We start from the raw sequence: 18,044 nt of genomic DNA, 5'->3' as shown, positions 1-18,044 counted from the left end.
GCCTGACCGGTCCAGGTGACTTCCACAAAGCGCCCAGGGCTTCCCAGCCTTTAGTCCATGAACACAACATACTGGAGACCAGAGAGCAGAAACAGGCCAGCCTATGTCCATCCCATGAACTGGCAGGGGAGGGACACCCCACAGAGGGCGTCCACCTGCCAGGTGTGCTTCCTTCTGACGGGGGTGCCCACTCAATCCTCTCAGCTGCCTTCGAGACTCAGCAAACGCACAGCTGTGTCTGGACAAGTGGGTACGATAGGGTGCTGGGTTAACAGCCCCCACAGAGATTCACCTAAGAGAGGGTGCACCCGCACCCATACAGACCCAACCAGGAGAGAGAGCACCTCCCCACATAGACCCGTCCAGGAGAGGGAGACCCCCCCCACACAGACACCCCCCCCAGGAGAGGGAGCACCCCCACACACAGACCCACCAGGAGAGGGAGACCCCCACACACAGACTCACCCAGGAGAGGGAGCACCCACACACAGACCCACCCAGGAAAGGGAGCACCCACACACAGACTCACCCAGGAGAGGGAGCACCCACACACAGACTCACCCAGGAGAGGGAGCACCCACACACAGACTCACCCAGGAGAGGGAGCACCCACACACAGACTCACCCAGGAGAAGGAAGACAAGGTAGGGTGGACATGCTGCACTGGGGCACAGGAGGAGACCACCCAGGGTCCGTGTAAGACAGGCCTCGCGCTTGCCCTGGATGGGTGTAAGATTGGACCCCAGAGCAGAAGCCCAGGAGATGCCAAAGGCTGAGAGCCCCGAGGCTTCGCTCAGAGATGTCCCCAGACACCCCACGCCAGTAAGCCTGGTGGAGATGCAGGCCCCCCTCTGGAATTCTTCCTCCCGAGGCCCTCTTCAAACTATGGGCTGGTACAAAATATGTTGCTGCCTTTAAAAATATATATGGACCTGATCATTCACAGGAAAAAGGAAATCCGCATTAAATACGTATGGCAATTTAGCACACGTCATAAACTTGATCAACGTGAATAACCAAAATGAATGACCCACAGCTTCCTTCAGTGATGACGGAAAACTGTAATTCCAAATCCTCAATGTTTTTTGCTGCCTTGATTCACCTCCTTCTGGTCATTTAATTCAGGGACAGGGGTAGCAACTATGACACCAGACATTTAATTTATCCTATGATTCCAAAGGCCCCTGAAGGCAGTCCTTTCATAAAGATAAGCGAGTTCACTCCGTGCTGTTGACCCCCTACATAAACAAGATGGCAGGAGCACCAACCCCAGGAGTGTAAGCAGGGCGGCTTCAGGACACGGCTCACGGGGGCCTTTGTGACTTATGCAAGATAATGCAGCAAATGAGGAGGACCCCAGATTCTGAGCTCCCAGTCAGTCCTCACTTACACGTAAGTACAGACCAGAGCTCATCAAGGCCAGGCCTGTCCCAAAATTACTCAGACCTCCAGACAGCCCCACGCCACTGGCCTTACAGGCAGGTCAGAAATGAGAATTCACAGGAGGGAAGCTGTCGGGGAGAGCTGCCTCGCAGCCTCACAGCACCCCTGCTGGGAGCTGCATTTGAACCCTCTTTCCCCGCCTCCCCACCCACCACCGCCCCTGCCCAGCCAGAAGGCTATGGGCTAACCTTCCCTCCTGGCAGGGAAGGGAAAGCCTCAAACCCCATCTCAGAACTCTCTTTGAACCCTAATGTATACCCACGATTTTCACACCACTACTTGGGTCCAGGAATTTATTGCCTCCTGTAAGTTGACAAAGTCTTAGAACTATGGCAAACCAGCCAAGACAGAAGCCAGTGGACTATGTACCCCGGCCTCGGGCTTCTGCAAAACCTCCCTCCCTGAGGTCCTCAGGACCGAATTCCAGGTAGAAAGGGGCTCTACTTTATAATGCACCCACAGTTCTATCACCCCCAATCCCCATCTGTTTTATGCAGTGTCCCTCACAGAAGTAATTGCTTGACTTCAGATAACTCTTAAACCTTCCATCATGACACCAGAAGGAAAGGGGCTGGGTGGCAAGCCAGGGTGAAGCTGCCTTGTAATTTGGAAATCAGCAGCTGGCGTACCTTTGTCCTCTGCAGAGATGTGTCCACTAAACAAACCCCCGTAGACATTTGCCCCAGCTTTCTGGAGAGCAGGCGCTGCGTGCACTGGCTGTGTGGGCTCCGCCCAATGTTCCCATCCTCCTAACTCTGACCACGGTGAAAGACTGTTCTCTCGGGACTCAGCACACCAAAGCCCCACCGGGGAAGGAGCCAGTGAGCCCTGGGTTCAAACAGAGGAAACCAAGCCCCACATGGAGACAGTGTACCTGACCGCAGGTGGCGGATGTCAACCAGTGATGACCTCAAGTCCTGAATTGCAAACCCAACTCTGTTTTTAAAAACTCATCAGCTTTACTCTGCCTCAGAGGGAAGCTGTACCATCACCTGATGTTATTGTCATGGAGAACATGCCAAGTTAAGTGCCCAGTATTCTAAGACACACTAGAACTATGACCAAAAAGAAACACTTTCTCAAAACCATCAAAATTCTGTCATTCATGTCCTAAGTGACCTAGCTTTCCCTGGCCACGGCCCTCCACCCTCCTCCTCAGGCACCCCCAGCTCTAGACATTCACGCAGCCTGGGCCCTCTTGAGGTTGCAGATAAGCTCAGACTGTGATGGAAGTCTCACCATTGGCCATGGTGACCACCTCTGAAAGTTTAAACCACAATAATGCCCAGCCCACCTCAGGGAGCTGGGCAGCCCAGGGAACTCTGATGTGCAGTCAGGATCTGACCCTCGGGCTGGGTGGTGGCCACCGCAGAGCCAGGTCCTCACGCCACCCAGCCTCTCTCCCAGCTTCCCCAGCAGATTCCAGTCACAGAACAGATCCTGGCTCAGCTGTGTGCTGGCTGTGACTGTCATTTACACACCAGCCTCAGCTCCTACCTGTAAAATGAGGCCATGTCTCCTTGGTCTGAGTACATGAAAACACTTTCTAAACACATTCTGCAAGTGTATAGTCATAATAAAAATATCAAAATGGGTCTTCTGTCCTATAAAAAGCAGTAATGAACCGTAATGGAGTTTTTATGATAGATAATAAAGAGGCACACAGTGAATGAACAACTTGATTTAATTTTAAAACCATGTTAGTAATTCACATTAGAGCAAATCCAAATTTTGTTTACAATAAAAGCGTATCACATATTCAAACCTAATAAGGTTATATTTTGCACCTCACCGTGGCAAACTACCAAATAAAATACAGGAAATGACACTTTGAGACAAAAAATCAACACCTAAATCAAATCAAGACTCCTTTGCTGAAAACTGTGAAAAGCAATCTACCAGCTTCTTTGTAACAGTAAAAATTAAGCACTAAAAGCAAAGCCCTTTCTTCTCAATCAAGAAGTCTACTTACACCCGGCTGGTGTGGCTCAGTGGTTGAGTGCCAACCCATGAACCAAGAGTTCCCAGTTTGATTCCCAGTGGGGGGTATGCTTGAGGCAGCTGATCGATGTGTCTCTCTTTGATGTTTCTATCTCTCTATCCCTCCCCCTTCCTCTCTCTCTAAAATCAATTTTTAAAATTTTTTTAAAAGATGTCTACTTATTTAGGCCCCAAACATTTAAATTGATTTTTGTGGCAGAATGATGGGGTTTTACCCTATTATTCTTATATACTTACTATATGGGGTACAACATTATCTATTTAAAATATTTACTAATCACTACTCAATTTCCTTTCCTATAAAGTTACATAAATAGTAAGTCGTTCATCTGAGACGATACGGGTTGCACCAACTAGACTGAAGCCAGTCTTTGACTCGGTTCTACAGTTGCTGCACATAAAGCCAGCCGGAGGAGGGTGACACGAGATGAGTCCACCGCTAGACTCCGGACTTCCTTCCCCCAAAATCAGGCTGACCAGGGAGGGCATGGAGTGGAGGGAGCTGCACTGGAAAAGGGAGGGGAGGGGTTGGAGGCCAGCCAGTGTGACAAGACACCAAGGTTCAGATTTTACCACAGCTCTCAATGCCCTCTGAATTGTATCATTACCTATTTAAAATACTGTCTAGTCCAGTTCTTAAAAACTCCCAGAAGCCCAAACTGTCCTTCAGGACATGTCTTCAGAAACAGATATTAGCCCCACTTTGTAGGTTGGAAAATAGGGAGCAGTGTACTATCTATCAACTTACCCAAGAATGAATGGAGGCCGGGAGGCAATGGCCGGAGGCCGATGCTGCCCCTGAGAGGTCCTGAGCAACCCAGAGGAACTGCTTGACCCTAAACATGATCCCAGCCAAAACAATCCTCACATCAGCACAGGATGGAGTCAGATTCCAGTCACTGATAATTATATTTAAAGTAGAGAAGAAACTCCTAGGCAACACCATCACAAACGGCTAATCGACATAAAAGTTTATTTAATTATCGTCACTACAGAGGTCTCCCTGACAAAATTATGACCAGTGTGTAGACATACAGCAACTTTTGGGCTTTTGACACTGAAGCAAATAGGACATTAACACCTGTACTATTCACACCTATGGGTCTAGAGGTGAGGAACAAAGGTGTAAATAGGTCTGCCCTAAACTCACCCCGCTGCTGGGTCATTCATTTGTGTGGTAGGTTGTTCAGAGACTGACCCGGGTGGGCCCCTTGGAGCTTTTGAAATCAACATGCTTCTCCTATGCACTTACTCAGGCCCCTGCCTTTATATGATGGGACTCAGGAGTTTTTTTAAAAACCCTGTTATGAGCTGGAGGCTGGGGTTGGAAGCAATGGGAGGAGAAGGCGGGGGAAAGCGGGGGGAGTCGCGGGGGGGGGTGCGGGGGAGGGAGGAGGCCGTGCCCCGCACAGCTCTGGAGAAGTCGTGCTGAGGTCAGTGCTTGCACAGGCACTTTCTGCACTGAGCACTCCTGGCCCTTCCTTTGCTCCTCCCCATAAGCAGGCATTACCCTGTTTCATAATGAAGATACTGAGGCTGGCAGGACAGAGCCAGTAGCTAAAACAAGTGCCTGGACAACTCATCTACTGCTCTACCCATCAAAACCCTGAGGTCTGCTAAAAGTGCATGATGTCCCCCAAGTCCTAAAGAATTGCCGTACTTAGAATTTTTTTAGAGAAAATGGCTTTCCATGAACGTATCTTCCAATGGCATATGCTATGCTTCCCTCTAAGTGCAAAGTCAAACCCAGGTGAGTCTGTCCTACAGGGGCACATACATCCCCAGGGTCACACCACACTTCCAAGGAACAGTGCTACAGGTGAAAAGGGCTGTGTCCATGGTGCCTCCTGGACCAGGTGGTGCCATGTGCCAACTCCTGGCACAGCCACGATCAGGGCTGCCATCGGGGTGGCTAAAGAGACTGAAGGCTGAGTCTGCAGAGGAAGGGGGACCGGAAGGAGCCCAGGTAGAGGTGCCCGTCGTGCTCGTGCGCTTCGCTGATGTAGGTGGCCACCTGCCCATCAGGATCGTGCAGGCTCCTCTGGAAGGTGCCACTGCTGCTGAGTTCCAGGGCGAGGCTATACCGTGGCACAAACTTCATCACCGTCTCCTGACTAAACAGCTGGAAGGGAAGCACAGTGTGAGCTGACCTACTGACTATAAGAATGTGAGCAGATTTGACCTTTTAAAAACAAGACAACAGGCCCCCAATGGAATCGCTGAGAGTAAGCCCACATCACCAAACCAAGACTTAATTTATGTACCGTTTAGGCTCCCCCAGAAATGGAATCTTAAGCCAGTCAGTCAGGAATCAGTCCCCTGATGAGGACTAGTTAGGTCATCTGCCTGACCGCCCCTGCGCCCCCTACAGGAAAGTGACCTTGCAGCCACCAACATGATTTTTCCTTAGTGTGACATCCTTACTCCTGTTCCCTTCTACCTATGAAAGTCTCTCATTTTGTACAGCTTCTTGGAGCTGATTTTTATCTGTTAGAATGCATGCTGCCCAGTTCATGAATCATTGAAAAAAAGCCAATAAGCTCTTTAAAATTTATTCAGTTGAATTTTATTGTTTAACAGACCCCACAACCCCTCACTATCCAGAAAGGGCCCAGCTCCTCCAGTAACGAGGAAGCCACATAGGGCAGAGCCAGGTCAAACCAGTTCCCTACTCCCAGCACAGGGCCTGTCCCACAGCAGGTCTCCCCCAGCCTTGCCCCTTCCCCGGAGCAGATTAGGCCAAGGCGCCTCCTGTTACTTGCGTACAAGAGGCAAGGCTAACCCGGCATGAGGACAGTGGCTATCCAACAGCCCTTATTCAATACCCCCCAATCCTGCAATGTAGGTGTCTCTGGATGCCTTGGCTGAACACAAAAGCACAAATCACGTATGAGGAAGATACAACATGAGGCCGAGACTTAGCATGCCATCAACCCCAGAATGCCAGGTTAAAACCAGCACAGCCCGACTGGACTAAATGCCAAGCCCTGATTATATTTAAGATATTTCAACTGTGCGAGGTGCAAATGATGGAGATCTGGAAGCAGTTCATGTTAAAGACAAAAACCTCAGCAGGTCACATGAACAGTCCCTGCCCTATGAGACATGAGGCAGCTCTAGGCTCTCCTGCAGCCAGTGCAGAGATCAAACACTCCCACGCTGAGCAGGCACCTCCAGGAGCCTAGCCCGTGGCTCGGCCGGGCCAAGAGGCTCATGGAGCTATTGAAAGGTTTTAGCAAGGAAAAACATGATGAGATACATAAATTTCTGGCAGAGCAGAAGGATAACATGTAGAAAATGATGACAAAGGACACCACTGCATAAGAACAGCAAATGAAAATCAATAGCAAAGTTCTGCCTTCTAATATAAGGGGAAATAGTCACACAATTACAAATGTCCAATGAATAATGTCTCCTAGTCACTGGAAATGTTCAAATAGACATACAAATCGACTGTGGTCTAGAAGGTTCTATAGCGATAGATCAAGTTGCATTATAGCTCAAAATATTCCATAAGGCTTTCCAGGACCCATGTAATCCCACCTCCCTTCAGCCATAGGTCCTCCTCTCTCCAACTTGAACCTAAGAGATCTCATCCCTTCTCGTTAGTTTAACTAGTCACTTTCCCAGGAAGCTCTCAAATCTCTGCCTCCATGTCCAATGCCCAGAGCTAAATTCCTCACTACCTGGGACCCATCTCCACCTGGACTTTCTAACAGCTCTTCAAACTCAACAGACTCCCCAGCTCAGGAGATGGGGCTCCTGACACCAGCTGCTGAAGCCAGGAACTCAGCCCTCACACTTAATCCCTCTCTCCAGCCTACAAGCCAGCACCCAGGGGTATTGTCATCTGTTGTGCATTACCAGCCCCTCCCTGGGCTCTGGCCACGCTCACCACCTCCACACGGGCTCCCCAAGCAGTGGGACCCTGCTACAGACTGTTCTCCACACAGCAGCTACAGTTATCTTTCCCAGCCTTCTTTGTAACACATTACTCCCCTCTCAAACAGTTCGGTCAAGAAGCAGCTTGCGGGGCAAGTGAGGCAGGTGTGTGCAGAGGGTGGGGGAACCCCAGTGGCCTGGTCCAGAGAGTCAGTCTGAACAAGGTGAGGCGGAGTCCACACTGAGGGAAGGGAGAGGACAGTGACGCGGAGTGGGGTGTCAGAGCTCAAGCAGGAGGGTGTTTACCTGGGGAGCTTGTGCAGGTGTCAAAGCCCCTCAGGAGAAAGGCTGGCCCCATAACATGGCCACGAGGAGGGAGAAGGCCCAGGGTGGTGCTAGAGCCCTAGCAGAGACCATGGGACAGGGGACAATGGCTACAAATTGGTGACATTTGGGGAATCTGATCAAATAGGTATGAAGGATAAGGGGATCCAGGTTTCTCACTAATAGAAAAAGGAAGTACAAATAAGAAAGGGAGAAAACTAGAATAGATGTGGTATTAAGCTGGAAGTAGAGATACCAGCATTACTTATGGTTTTCAATTTAAATAAACAGATGATAAGTAAACGTAGGTGTAAATGTGTGTATGTACATTGTACATATATGTGTATACACGTATGACTACACATGCAAAATACATTCCCTGCTTTGTCCATGAGGGGGCCTGGGAGCAGTATGTGCCCACTTAGCCCCAGATCTCCTCTAGAAGGAACCAGGTCCTTGAGGAAGTGGCTGATTCCAGAGCTAGGGTGGAAAAAGGATGAGATGAGCCTGAACATGTGGTGCCAGGAAGTGAGGAACCACCCCAAGAATGATAGGTGCATGTCCAAAGGCCAAGGAGCCACACTGAAGGGCTCTCAGTGGCCACAGCTGGACAATCAAAGTATCACAGTAAATAATGATAGCCCGGCCAGTGTTGCTCAGTGGTTGAGCGCCAACCCATGAACCAGGATGGTTCAATTCCTGGTCAGAGCACATGCTGGGGTTGCGGGCTCGATCCTCAGTAGGGGGCATGCAGGAGGCAGCCGATCAATGATGCTCTTTCATCATTGACGTTTCTCTCTCTCCATCTCCCTTCCTCTCTCTGAAATAACAAATAAATAATGATAGTAACAGATTATATAACCCACTGAGTAAAATAGGTAACCATGAGATAATACTGATATTTACTTAGTTATAAAGTGCCTCCCCACAATAAATAAATTAAATAATATTAATTAAAATACAATTTAAAAAAGTAAAGGCCTCCCCACAAAATACTCATTAATTACAAAGGGGAAAAGGGAGGCTTCACAGGGGAGAAGCTGGCATTCACCCCCGAATCAGTGATGAACGCTGCACTACCAGCATGGGACATGGTGGCATCACCCCCTCCTGCAGGACACACTGAAAACCCAGCTGCACTCTGTGGTCTCTCTGCCAGAGAGGCATACCCTGACTCTAACCACCTGGCAGCCCAAATGGAGGGGCACCCTGAAATATAACTGGCCCATAACCTTCCAACAGGTCAAAACTGAGAAGCTGCTCCAGACCGCAGGAGAATAAGGAGGTGTGTTGACTGGAGGCCACGTCTGATCCTGGGCTGAATTACTAAAGGACATCCCTGGGGCAACCGGAGCAACCTGAATGGGCTGCGTGGTTGGACAGTGGCAGGTGTTCATGTAACTTTCCTGTCTGGGCAGGTGGTCTTGAGGGAGAGTGTCCTTGTTGTAGGAAATACACTAAGTATCTGAGGGGCATCAGGCAACAACTTACTTGCAAACAGTTCTTGAAAAAAGTTCTTTATACCTTTCTTGCTACTTTTCTATGTCCAATATTGTATCAAAAATAAAGAATCCCCAATGACTTTGATCCCATTTTGAATAAAATCTAACCTCCTACAAGGCTGGGATCCTCACCCGCTTCTCCCACCTGCTATCCGTCTGTCATGTCTCAGGTCACACAAAGATGCTGAGCTCTCCTGCCCCAGGAACCCCAACCATGTTCTCTGTCACCAGGAACACATCCCACTGCTCCAGCTCATCTCATACTATGGTCTCAGCTCTCTAATCACTCATTTATTCAACAGAAACTTCTGAGTATCTACTGTGTGCCAGACACTGTTCTCGGTGCTGAGGATAAAGGAGTAAACTAAACAGAAAAAGTACCTGCTCTGATGAAGCACACATTCTATCACGCACCACCAAGGGGCCACATCCTGGCTGAAGAAAAGCTAAGGGGGCCAGAAACTGAACACTTACTACACTCAGCTAAGGGCATTATGTGTATATTCACATTATATGTTTTCAGCACGTACTGAAATGCTATTATTCTTCCCACTTGACAGATGGAGAAACTGAAGCAGAGACCACATCTGGTCAGCTGGTGTGATCTTCAGAACTCTTCTTCTTGCCACCCTACCCTTCTGCCTCCTCCTAGATTCCAATGGAAACAGATGTTGGCTCTGAAGCCAACCATACATAGAGGAGGATGTGTTACTTCTGAACAGATCAGGATTTGCTACATTGACCACTAAACTCAGAACAACACTGAAGGCCATGGAACAGCCTGACCGAGCAGGTGTATGCAGCCCCTCACTGGGGCCCAAACACAGGGCCTGGCACCACATGGCCTCAGTAACTGCTGCCTGCTACCTTTCAGGACTTTAAGTTATAAATATTTTCATATCTATGCAAATATTCAATATCAATTTCAAATACTATTCAGCCTGTAAAAAGAAGCTTTTCAGAAAATAAAATTTCTATAGGAAGGAAGTACCTGTATCAGCAAGTGACTCGTCCCCATTGTAAAATGTGTTTTACATTCGGGGCATTTCATGGAAGCCACTGGAAGAAAGGGTAGGATGATGAACATTTAAAGGCTGTGTTGAATGGTCTGCTGGCCGTTGGCAAGGGTGAATGATTTGTTTTAAATGGGGAAGAATCCGGTGTGCTAAGATGTCAAAGGGCAAAATCCTACAGAGAGGGGTGACTGGCAGGAGGTTCCCAGAAGGGAGGAGGGAGCAGGGCAGCATGGGTCCAAGATGGGTGAGTTACACGTATGGCCACAGGAAGAGGCACCTGGTAACCCTTAGAGGAGAAGCAGTGCTAGCTGCTGACACGGAGGGGAAGGCCGGGATCCAGGGTTTGGAGGAGAAGGGAGGCCTTAAAAAGCCATCTCAGAGCAGAAAGAGGGAGGTTGACAGGCAGGGTAGAGACACCAAAAGGTCATGATGGTGAGGGTGATGATAAAAACGTCTAGACCAGAAAACCAGAAAAAAAAAAATCAAAGGGTCCAAATGGTTAAGCTTCATGTCATGCTGAAGAATAAAAAGTGTTTTAAAGAAATCACCAAAAGTACTAAATATTATAAGCAGAACTAGAATTTTAGAGCTATAAATCAAACTAGATCATAATGAGATGCATCTTCTAATTCTAGTTTTGGATCTTAGAATTATAGTTTTCAGTTACCTTAAAAATCATTCTTTTAATATAAGGTCTCTCGGATAAGAAATCCAACATTGAAAACCCAGGGTTGGAGCGAATGGTTGACATGCAGACCCAGTAACCCCCGGAGCTGCTGGGCCGGATGTTGTCTGGGAGTCCAGGCAGGTTCTCCACGAACAGGTCGACCCCTCCCTTCGTCAGGCCAGACACGTAGACTCTGAAAAATTCACCCAAGTAGATATGAGCAGCAGCCCCCAATTTAAGAAAAAATTTTAGCCAACCACAAAATTAGTCTTGGTTCCAATAAGTTTATGGAAACAACTATATGTCCATTATGAACAAAAGTGCAGCTGCAGAAAGAGGCACTCGAGCACTGGGCCCAGCTAGATGCAGTTAGGGAAAAGTTGGTGGGCCAAGACCCACTGACAGGGAAGGCACGTGGGATGTGCATCAGCATTAAATTAAGACTCTCCCACACTGCGACACTCAAGTAGGCTGAGACATGGGGAAAAGAAAACACACCCTTGAGTGTGATGTTTGTCATTATTACACAAAGGAGAAGGTGCCCTGTCGATTCTCAAATTTTCTCAATTGACACCTCCACACCCACCCTGGGCACAAGGCTCTCTGGTGAACACGGACCACTCAGCGACGCCACACGCACCTCCTTATCCTGGCCATGGTCGTCTCTGCCACCAGGACGAAGTCCTCTTCAGGAGAAAGCTGCACTCCGTTAGGGAACCGCAACTGGTCCAGTAACACCTTTACTTCTTTGGTCTCAGTATCGTACTCCAGCAGGCTGTGGGTGCCAACAGCAAAGGGTCACACCGGGAGTCCACACACCCCCTGCTGGGTTGGAGCCTGGCTCACCTCTGGGCAGGGGCCTGCGGAAAGGGACTCAGCCTCACACTGGAGTGACAAGGCCCCTGGTGGTCCCCTGCTCAGACCTGGTCCCAGGCTAACCCCTAGGAGTCCTTCCCCACCCACGGTAGCCCCAGGCATCCTGTTCAGACATCCCCCAGTCATTCTCTCACTGACTGGAAGCTGGCTCAACACCACAGGGCCACCATGGCTCCAGCCTCACCTGAGTCCCCTTTAGAGAGATGACCTAAAACCCAGGCCTGCTTGTAGGTCTCTCCCAGACTGCCTAGACCACATCCTCACACGGACAGGCCTATTTTTATTCATCGCATCAAAGAGAAAGTAAGGTCACCTTGCTCGATTCTGTTGCATCCATCACCCATTTCCAGAAGCCATTAAGGTCCTATCTGAAATGCTAAAATATTGTGCTCAGAAACACAATCCGCTCTGCTAAAGCTACCCTGCCTGACTGATGATCTCACTGAGCAGATGTGAAATACACACTCACCGCCCATCATCCGTTCCCTCCATAACCAGAAGCAGAAAATCTCGTCTTTGCCATTTGCTGCTGGAATCCGTAAAATAAATCTTCCTCCCATCCCGAGTTATTGTAAGGTCATTCACAAAGGCCATTTTCCGCCCCTCGATGGGTGTGTCAGAGGACAGCAACAGTTTCACTTCACCTGAAGTAGCAAAGAAGAAAAGGAAAAAAGGAAAGGAAGGAAGGGAGGAAAGAAGAGAGTGACTTGCTTTCGTTCTAAGAACTCTTATCACAATAATTTTGAAATATTAATTAGCCTGATTTAAAAAGAAAAACTAAAATGAACTTCCCCATGCCATATGTCAAAAGATGTATTCCTTCTTACAATAAAGTGTTTTCCTTTCTTTCATCAGTTAGCTGATGAATATTTTTAAACTACATTGAAGCAAAACCCTCTGAGGATGAGGAACTTTCTTTTATTGAGACCAACTGACTTAAAAGTTTAGGTAAAAGGCAACATTCGATTTGTTTGTTTGAGAGAAATACAAAATGTTCTACTCATCTGCTTTTAAATAAAGAAATAAGAGTAGCCCGGTTGGTGAGGCTCAGTGGATTGAGCGTCATCCTATGCACCAAGAGGTCACCGGTTCAATTCCCGGTCAGGGCACATGCCCGGGTTGCGGACTTGATCCCCAGTAGGGGTGTGCAGGAGGCAGCTAATCAATATTTCTCTCTCACCAATGTTTCTATCTCTCTTTTTCCCTCTCCCTACTTCTCTCTCTAAATCAATAAAAAAACTATTTTTTTTAAAAGAAAGTAGTAGGTTTTTTAAATAGTAGAACATTTATTGAGTGTATATCATTTAAATCCTCACAACAATCCCACAAGGCAGGCTACTACATTATCCCTATCATAGATGAGGAATGTGTGCACAGAGAGACTAAGTAAATTGCATAGTCGCACAGCCAGCCAATGGCATGGCAGACCCATGCAGTTGGTCTGCAGTGCCTGGACCCAGGGCCCAACGCACCACCCATGAAAATAAACTCCTCCATGGTACGTCCCTCCCCTGCCAAAGCACATACAGCGAATGTTATACCACTGGTCAAGATAACATCATGACCAGTCAGGGGAAAGGAATGGGAGGAGAAGCTAGAGAAAGAAAATGAAAAGACATAGACGAAGGATAAGGATAAAAGAAGACTGAGAGACAGAAAACAAACAAGAAGACAATACGTCAAGAGAAACACAAAAAGCCCAGCCAGCATGGCTCAGTGGTTGAGGGTCGACCTATGAATCAGGAAGTCACAGTTCGATTCCCAGTCAGGGCACATGCCTAGGTTGCAGGCTCGATCCCCAGTGTGGGGCATGCAGGAGGCAGCCGATCAATGATTCTCTCTCATCATTGATGTTTCTACCTTTCTCTCCCTCTGCCTTCCTCTCTGAAATCAATAAAAATACTATTTTTTAAAAAAGAGAGACAGAAATATAAAGATGGATGGAGGAAGTCTAATATCTGCAAAATAAGTCCTCTTGAGACCTGTGGCTAAAACACAAACACTGGAGGAAATTAGGGTACTGACTAAATGCACACAAGTAAGGATTTGTGTGATTGTTTATACTAGCTGATATTTGTAAGGCGATGCTTGCAGTATTATTCAATGAGTAAGAAATATCAGAGTCTCCAGCTGACTGTATTGAACAATTTCTATTAAGTTCACTTATGTACATATTGTTTAAAAAATCTGAAATCATCCCAGAAGGAAATAAGATATTGTCACATACGTGTCCAGGGATTTACTTCAAATAGTCCCTTGTATGCATCAACCACAAAAAGGGTCCCATTGGGCCCCACCCGGATGCCCAGGGGTCTTCCACAAGTAGGCTCGTCGTCTCGGGTTTCTAGGGAAACAAATGGACAGGAATCAGTGGCTGGTCTAAGATTCTGTCTGTGCCCGCATTAGTGTACAAGCACCTCATCCCACCATCCCTTCCTAAATTTATGCATAGTTCTATATAACATGCCATGGGATACAGACCCACACCCCAGTATTCCAGCACCTAGAATTTAGGACAATTGTCCAGCATGTCCAGATGGACCACCTGAGAATCTAAATCTGTACATATATACAGCAACTGGTACCCAAGAATCATGTTCACATCAGCATCCCAAGACTTGAATAGTTAACACAGGAATGTCATTAGGACCCAGGCCTCGATTCCAGAATCCCCACAGAACCTCAGGAGCTGGGAGGTTCATCCCAACGGCTGATCTGAATACCCTGCCCATCTAGTAGCATGATGGTTTTCTCTCCACCTGGCATAAAGGGAGAGTTCTATTTTATTCCTTAGATTAACTCACTTGCTCTACTACCTACACTCTTTTAAAACCTTTGGGGCCCTAGCTGGTGTGGCTCAGTTGGTTGAGTGCCGTCCCTTGCACCAAAAAGGTTGCAGGTTCTATTCCTGGTCAGGGCACATGCCTAGGTTGCAGGTTTGATCCCCGGTCCGGGCGTATGCGGGAGGCAGCTGATCAAGGTTTCTCTCTCACATGGATGTTTCTCTTTCTCTCCCCCGCCCCTCCCTTCTCTCTCTAAAATCAGTAAAACATATCATCAGGTGAGGATTTTAAAAAAACTGTGGCAATGCATATTTACTGCAGGGTACCCACTGTGGGGTGCTTACAATGGCGTGCTAACAGCAGACGTTCACTGCAGGAGTGCTTACAACAGGATGCTTACTACAAGGTGCTTACTGCAGAGTGTTCACTGCAGAGGCGGTTACAACAGGAGGAGGGGTGGTTACTGCAGGGTGCTTACCAGAGGACACTTACAGCCAAAATATGGAGTGGAAAAAGGCAGATTAAAGAACCAAATGTAAAGTGAGTCCACCCCATATAACCATGGGTGGCTGTGAGTATCCATGAACAGAAAGATATCTGAAAAGTGATTCACTAAAATGTTAATAACAACTATATCTGAGAAGACTCTGGGGTGATTTTTACTTTCTTCTTTGTATTTTTGTGTTATTTGCATTTCACAATGAAAATGCATCATTTAAAAAATTTTTCAGCTATTAAAAAATGATAAGAAGAAATCAGGACTACCAATGTTTAAACAGTAAGATTTTTCTACTCTAGTTTTCTAAAATTCCAGTGACTTCACTTTGAATGACACTGCTGAAATTCCTAAGAAGCTAATGCAGGAATCACATTTAAGTATCCGAGTAATGACAAAGCCGACTGCTTTGCTAGGTAGCACTCCAACAAACCTATTTATTTTCAAGTTACCTCAAAAGTGAGCACGGGCCTCTGCAGAATGGAGAGGGGTGGAGCTAAGAGTAAGCGGCAGGTGCCATGGCCACTGCCTCGCTGGGAAACTGCAATGAAGGGTGACAACCGGACACCATGAGGTCCAAGGACCACCAGCAAATGAAGAGCACCTGATAACACTCAGATCAGCCTACCGCCATATGATCAGGGCTCTTTTTCTCCGAGGGTGAACCTGACTTACACAAGGCTATTTGGCACCTTTCTAAATGACGGGACGAGACATACATGGGGAGGACTGTGACTACTTACTGCATGGGCCCGACCCAAACCGGGCGATAGTATCTACTTCACCGTTTTCAATTTTTATGATCCGGCCATCTGCAGTACCAGTAAATATCACATCTGTTTAAAAAAAATAAAAAGAATAAGAGTGTTACTGGGTTCGCCTAAGAACTGTGATCATATTACCTTCTTCTAAAACATATGTGGCTTATTGGCCATTTTCGCCTCCAGAGAAGAAAAAGCATTTCTGAAGATGAAGGAGAAGTGATGTCTGGGAACAAAAAGTCCTTAAAATGTGCAGCAGTATAATTGTGGGGTTTTGAGGCATCTGCCTGTGGGTTTGAACCTAACACTGAAGCAAGGGTGCAGCAGACACCAGGCAGTGATAAAACCATGAGGATTTTCTACTTTCAGAAGAGTACAGGCTCGTGGGCTAGCACTCAGGGGCACATGTTCATGTCTGCCTCACATCAGTGTCTGCTGTTGAGGTGATCAGATCCAACTAAAAGAGAATAATTGCTAGGAGGTCCCTCAGGGTAAGATTAAAGCACAATAGGTGCTCACTTCCACAGCACATACTCTAAAATTAGAAAAATACAGAGATTAGCACGGCCGCACACAAGGATGACATGCAAATTCATGAAACATTACATCGTTTTAAATATTTATTATAAACTCTAGGGCAACCACTAAAAAAACTATAACAGTAACTAATATGCTAAGGAAAAAAACAGAAAATAGAATGAACCTTGAAAACTACAAAAGGTAGAGAGTAGAAGACAAACTTAGGAACAAAAAATAAGGTCAATGAATAGAAAGCAGTAACAAATATGGTAGCTACTAATCCAACTGCACCAATTTGTACTTTAAACATCAGTGGTCTCAATATGCCAAATAAAAGACAGAGACTTTTAAGTCAAAGTAGATTAAAAAAAAAAAGTAAAGTACTCAACTATACCTTGTCTATAAGAAACTCACTTTAAATATAAAGACACATGTAAGTTAAAAACAGAGGACTGAAGAAAGATGTATCATGCTAACACTAAACAAACAAAATCTAGAATAACTATATTAATTTCAGACAGCCAACTTCAGAGCAAGGAAGTTGTCAAGGGGGAGGGGGGGAATGACATTATAATGATAAAGGGTCAATTCTCCATGAAGTTATCTTTAATAACTTGTGTATGTGCCTAATAATAAACTGTCAAAATACATGAGGTAAAACTGATAGGACTACAAGGAGAAATAGATTAATCCACTATTAGAGTCGGAGACTTTAGCATCCCTCTATCAGAAATGGAGAGGTCCAGCACACAGAAAATCAGTAAAGCTATAGATGAACTAAACAGCACCATTGATCAATTGGATATAATTAATACCTATCAAGCATACCAGAATATACATTCCTCTCAAGCTCACATGAAACATTCATCAAATTAGAACACATTTGGGGGAATAACAAACATACCTTAACAAATTTAAAAAGCTAGAAATTACATAATACCTATTCTCAGATCACAATGAAATTAAACTAAAACAACAGAAAGATATCTGGAAAAATCCCCAAATACTTAGAAATTAAATAACATAAACTTCTATATAACACATGGGTCAAAGAAGAAATCTCAAGAGAAATTTTAAATTTTTTGAACTAAATAAAATAAAAGGCAATTTATCAAAATTTGTAGAATGCAGTAAAAGCAGTCATTTGAAATTTTCAGTACCAAATGCATTATTAGAAGAGATACCTAAAATCAACCATCTAAACTTCCATCTTAGGAAACAAAAAAATAAATAAATATAAATAATATAAATATAAATAAATAATATAAACAGAAGAAATAAAAATTAGAGCAAATATCAATAAAATTAAAAACAAAATCAATACGGAAAATCAATAAAACTAAAAACTAGTTCTTTGAAAAGATCAATAATATTGATAATCTTCTAGCCAAAATAAGAACAAAAAAGAGCAAATGCAAATTATCAATTTCAGAAATGAAAGAGGGAACATCGCTACAGACCCCAAAGACATTAAAAAGATAATAAAGAAATATTATGAACAACCCTATGCCCCAAAATTTGGTCATCTAGATAAAATGAACCAATTCCTTGAAAGACACAATCTGCCCAAACTCATACAAGAAGAAATAAGATCATTTGATTAAGCCTATATCTATTAGAGAAAAGAATCAATAATTAATAACCTTCCAAAACAGAAAACACCAGACTAAGATGGGTTCACCAGTGAATACTACTGCCAAAAATTTAAGGAAGAAATGGTACAAATTCTCTATAATCTCTTCCAGAAGACAGAAACAGAGGGAATACTTCCTAA

General features: G+C 45.7%; 1 protein-coding gene across 1 annotated transcript in view; it reads right to left on the bottom strand.

Moving 5' to 3' along the window:
• Positions 1 to 3,109: 3,109 nt before the first annotated feature.
• APMAP (adipocyte plasma membrane associated protein) overlaps positions 3,110 to 18,044 on the bottom strand; it is a 42,817-nt gene continuing 27,882 nt past the window's right edge. Inside the window, exons 4-9 of the mRNA XM_079784741.1 lie at positions 15,734 to 15,826; positions 13,939 to 14,055; positions 12,181 to 12,355; positions 11,476 to 11,610; positions 10,836 to 11,028; positions 3,110 to 5,566 (exon numbers count right to left, since the gene is read on the bottom strand). Of these exons, the coding sequence (XP_079640867.1) occupies positions 5,357 to 5,566; positions 10,836 to 11,028; positions 11,476 to 11,610; positions 12,181 to 12,355; positions 13,939 to 14,055; positions 15,734 to 15,826 (923 nt within the window). The 3' untranslated portion in view covers positions 3,110 to 5,356. The remainder of the gene's footprint in view (positions 5,567 to 10,835; positions 11,029 to 11,475; positions 11,611 to 12,180; positions 12,356 to 13,938; positions 14,056 to 15,733; positions 15,827 to 18,044) is intronic.

This window comes from Cnephaeus nilssonii, assembly GCF_951640355.1.
Source record: "Cnephaeus nilssonii genome assembly, chromosome: 11".
NCBI classification, from domain to species: Eukaryota; Metazoa; Chordata; class Mammalia; order Chiroptera; family Vespertilionidae; genus Cnephaeus; species Cnephaeus nilssonii.
This window is presented reverse-complemented; position numbering and strand designations above follow the sequence as displayed.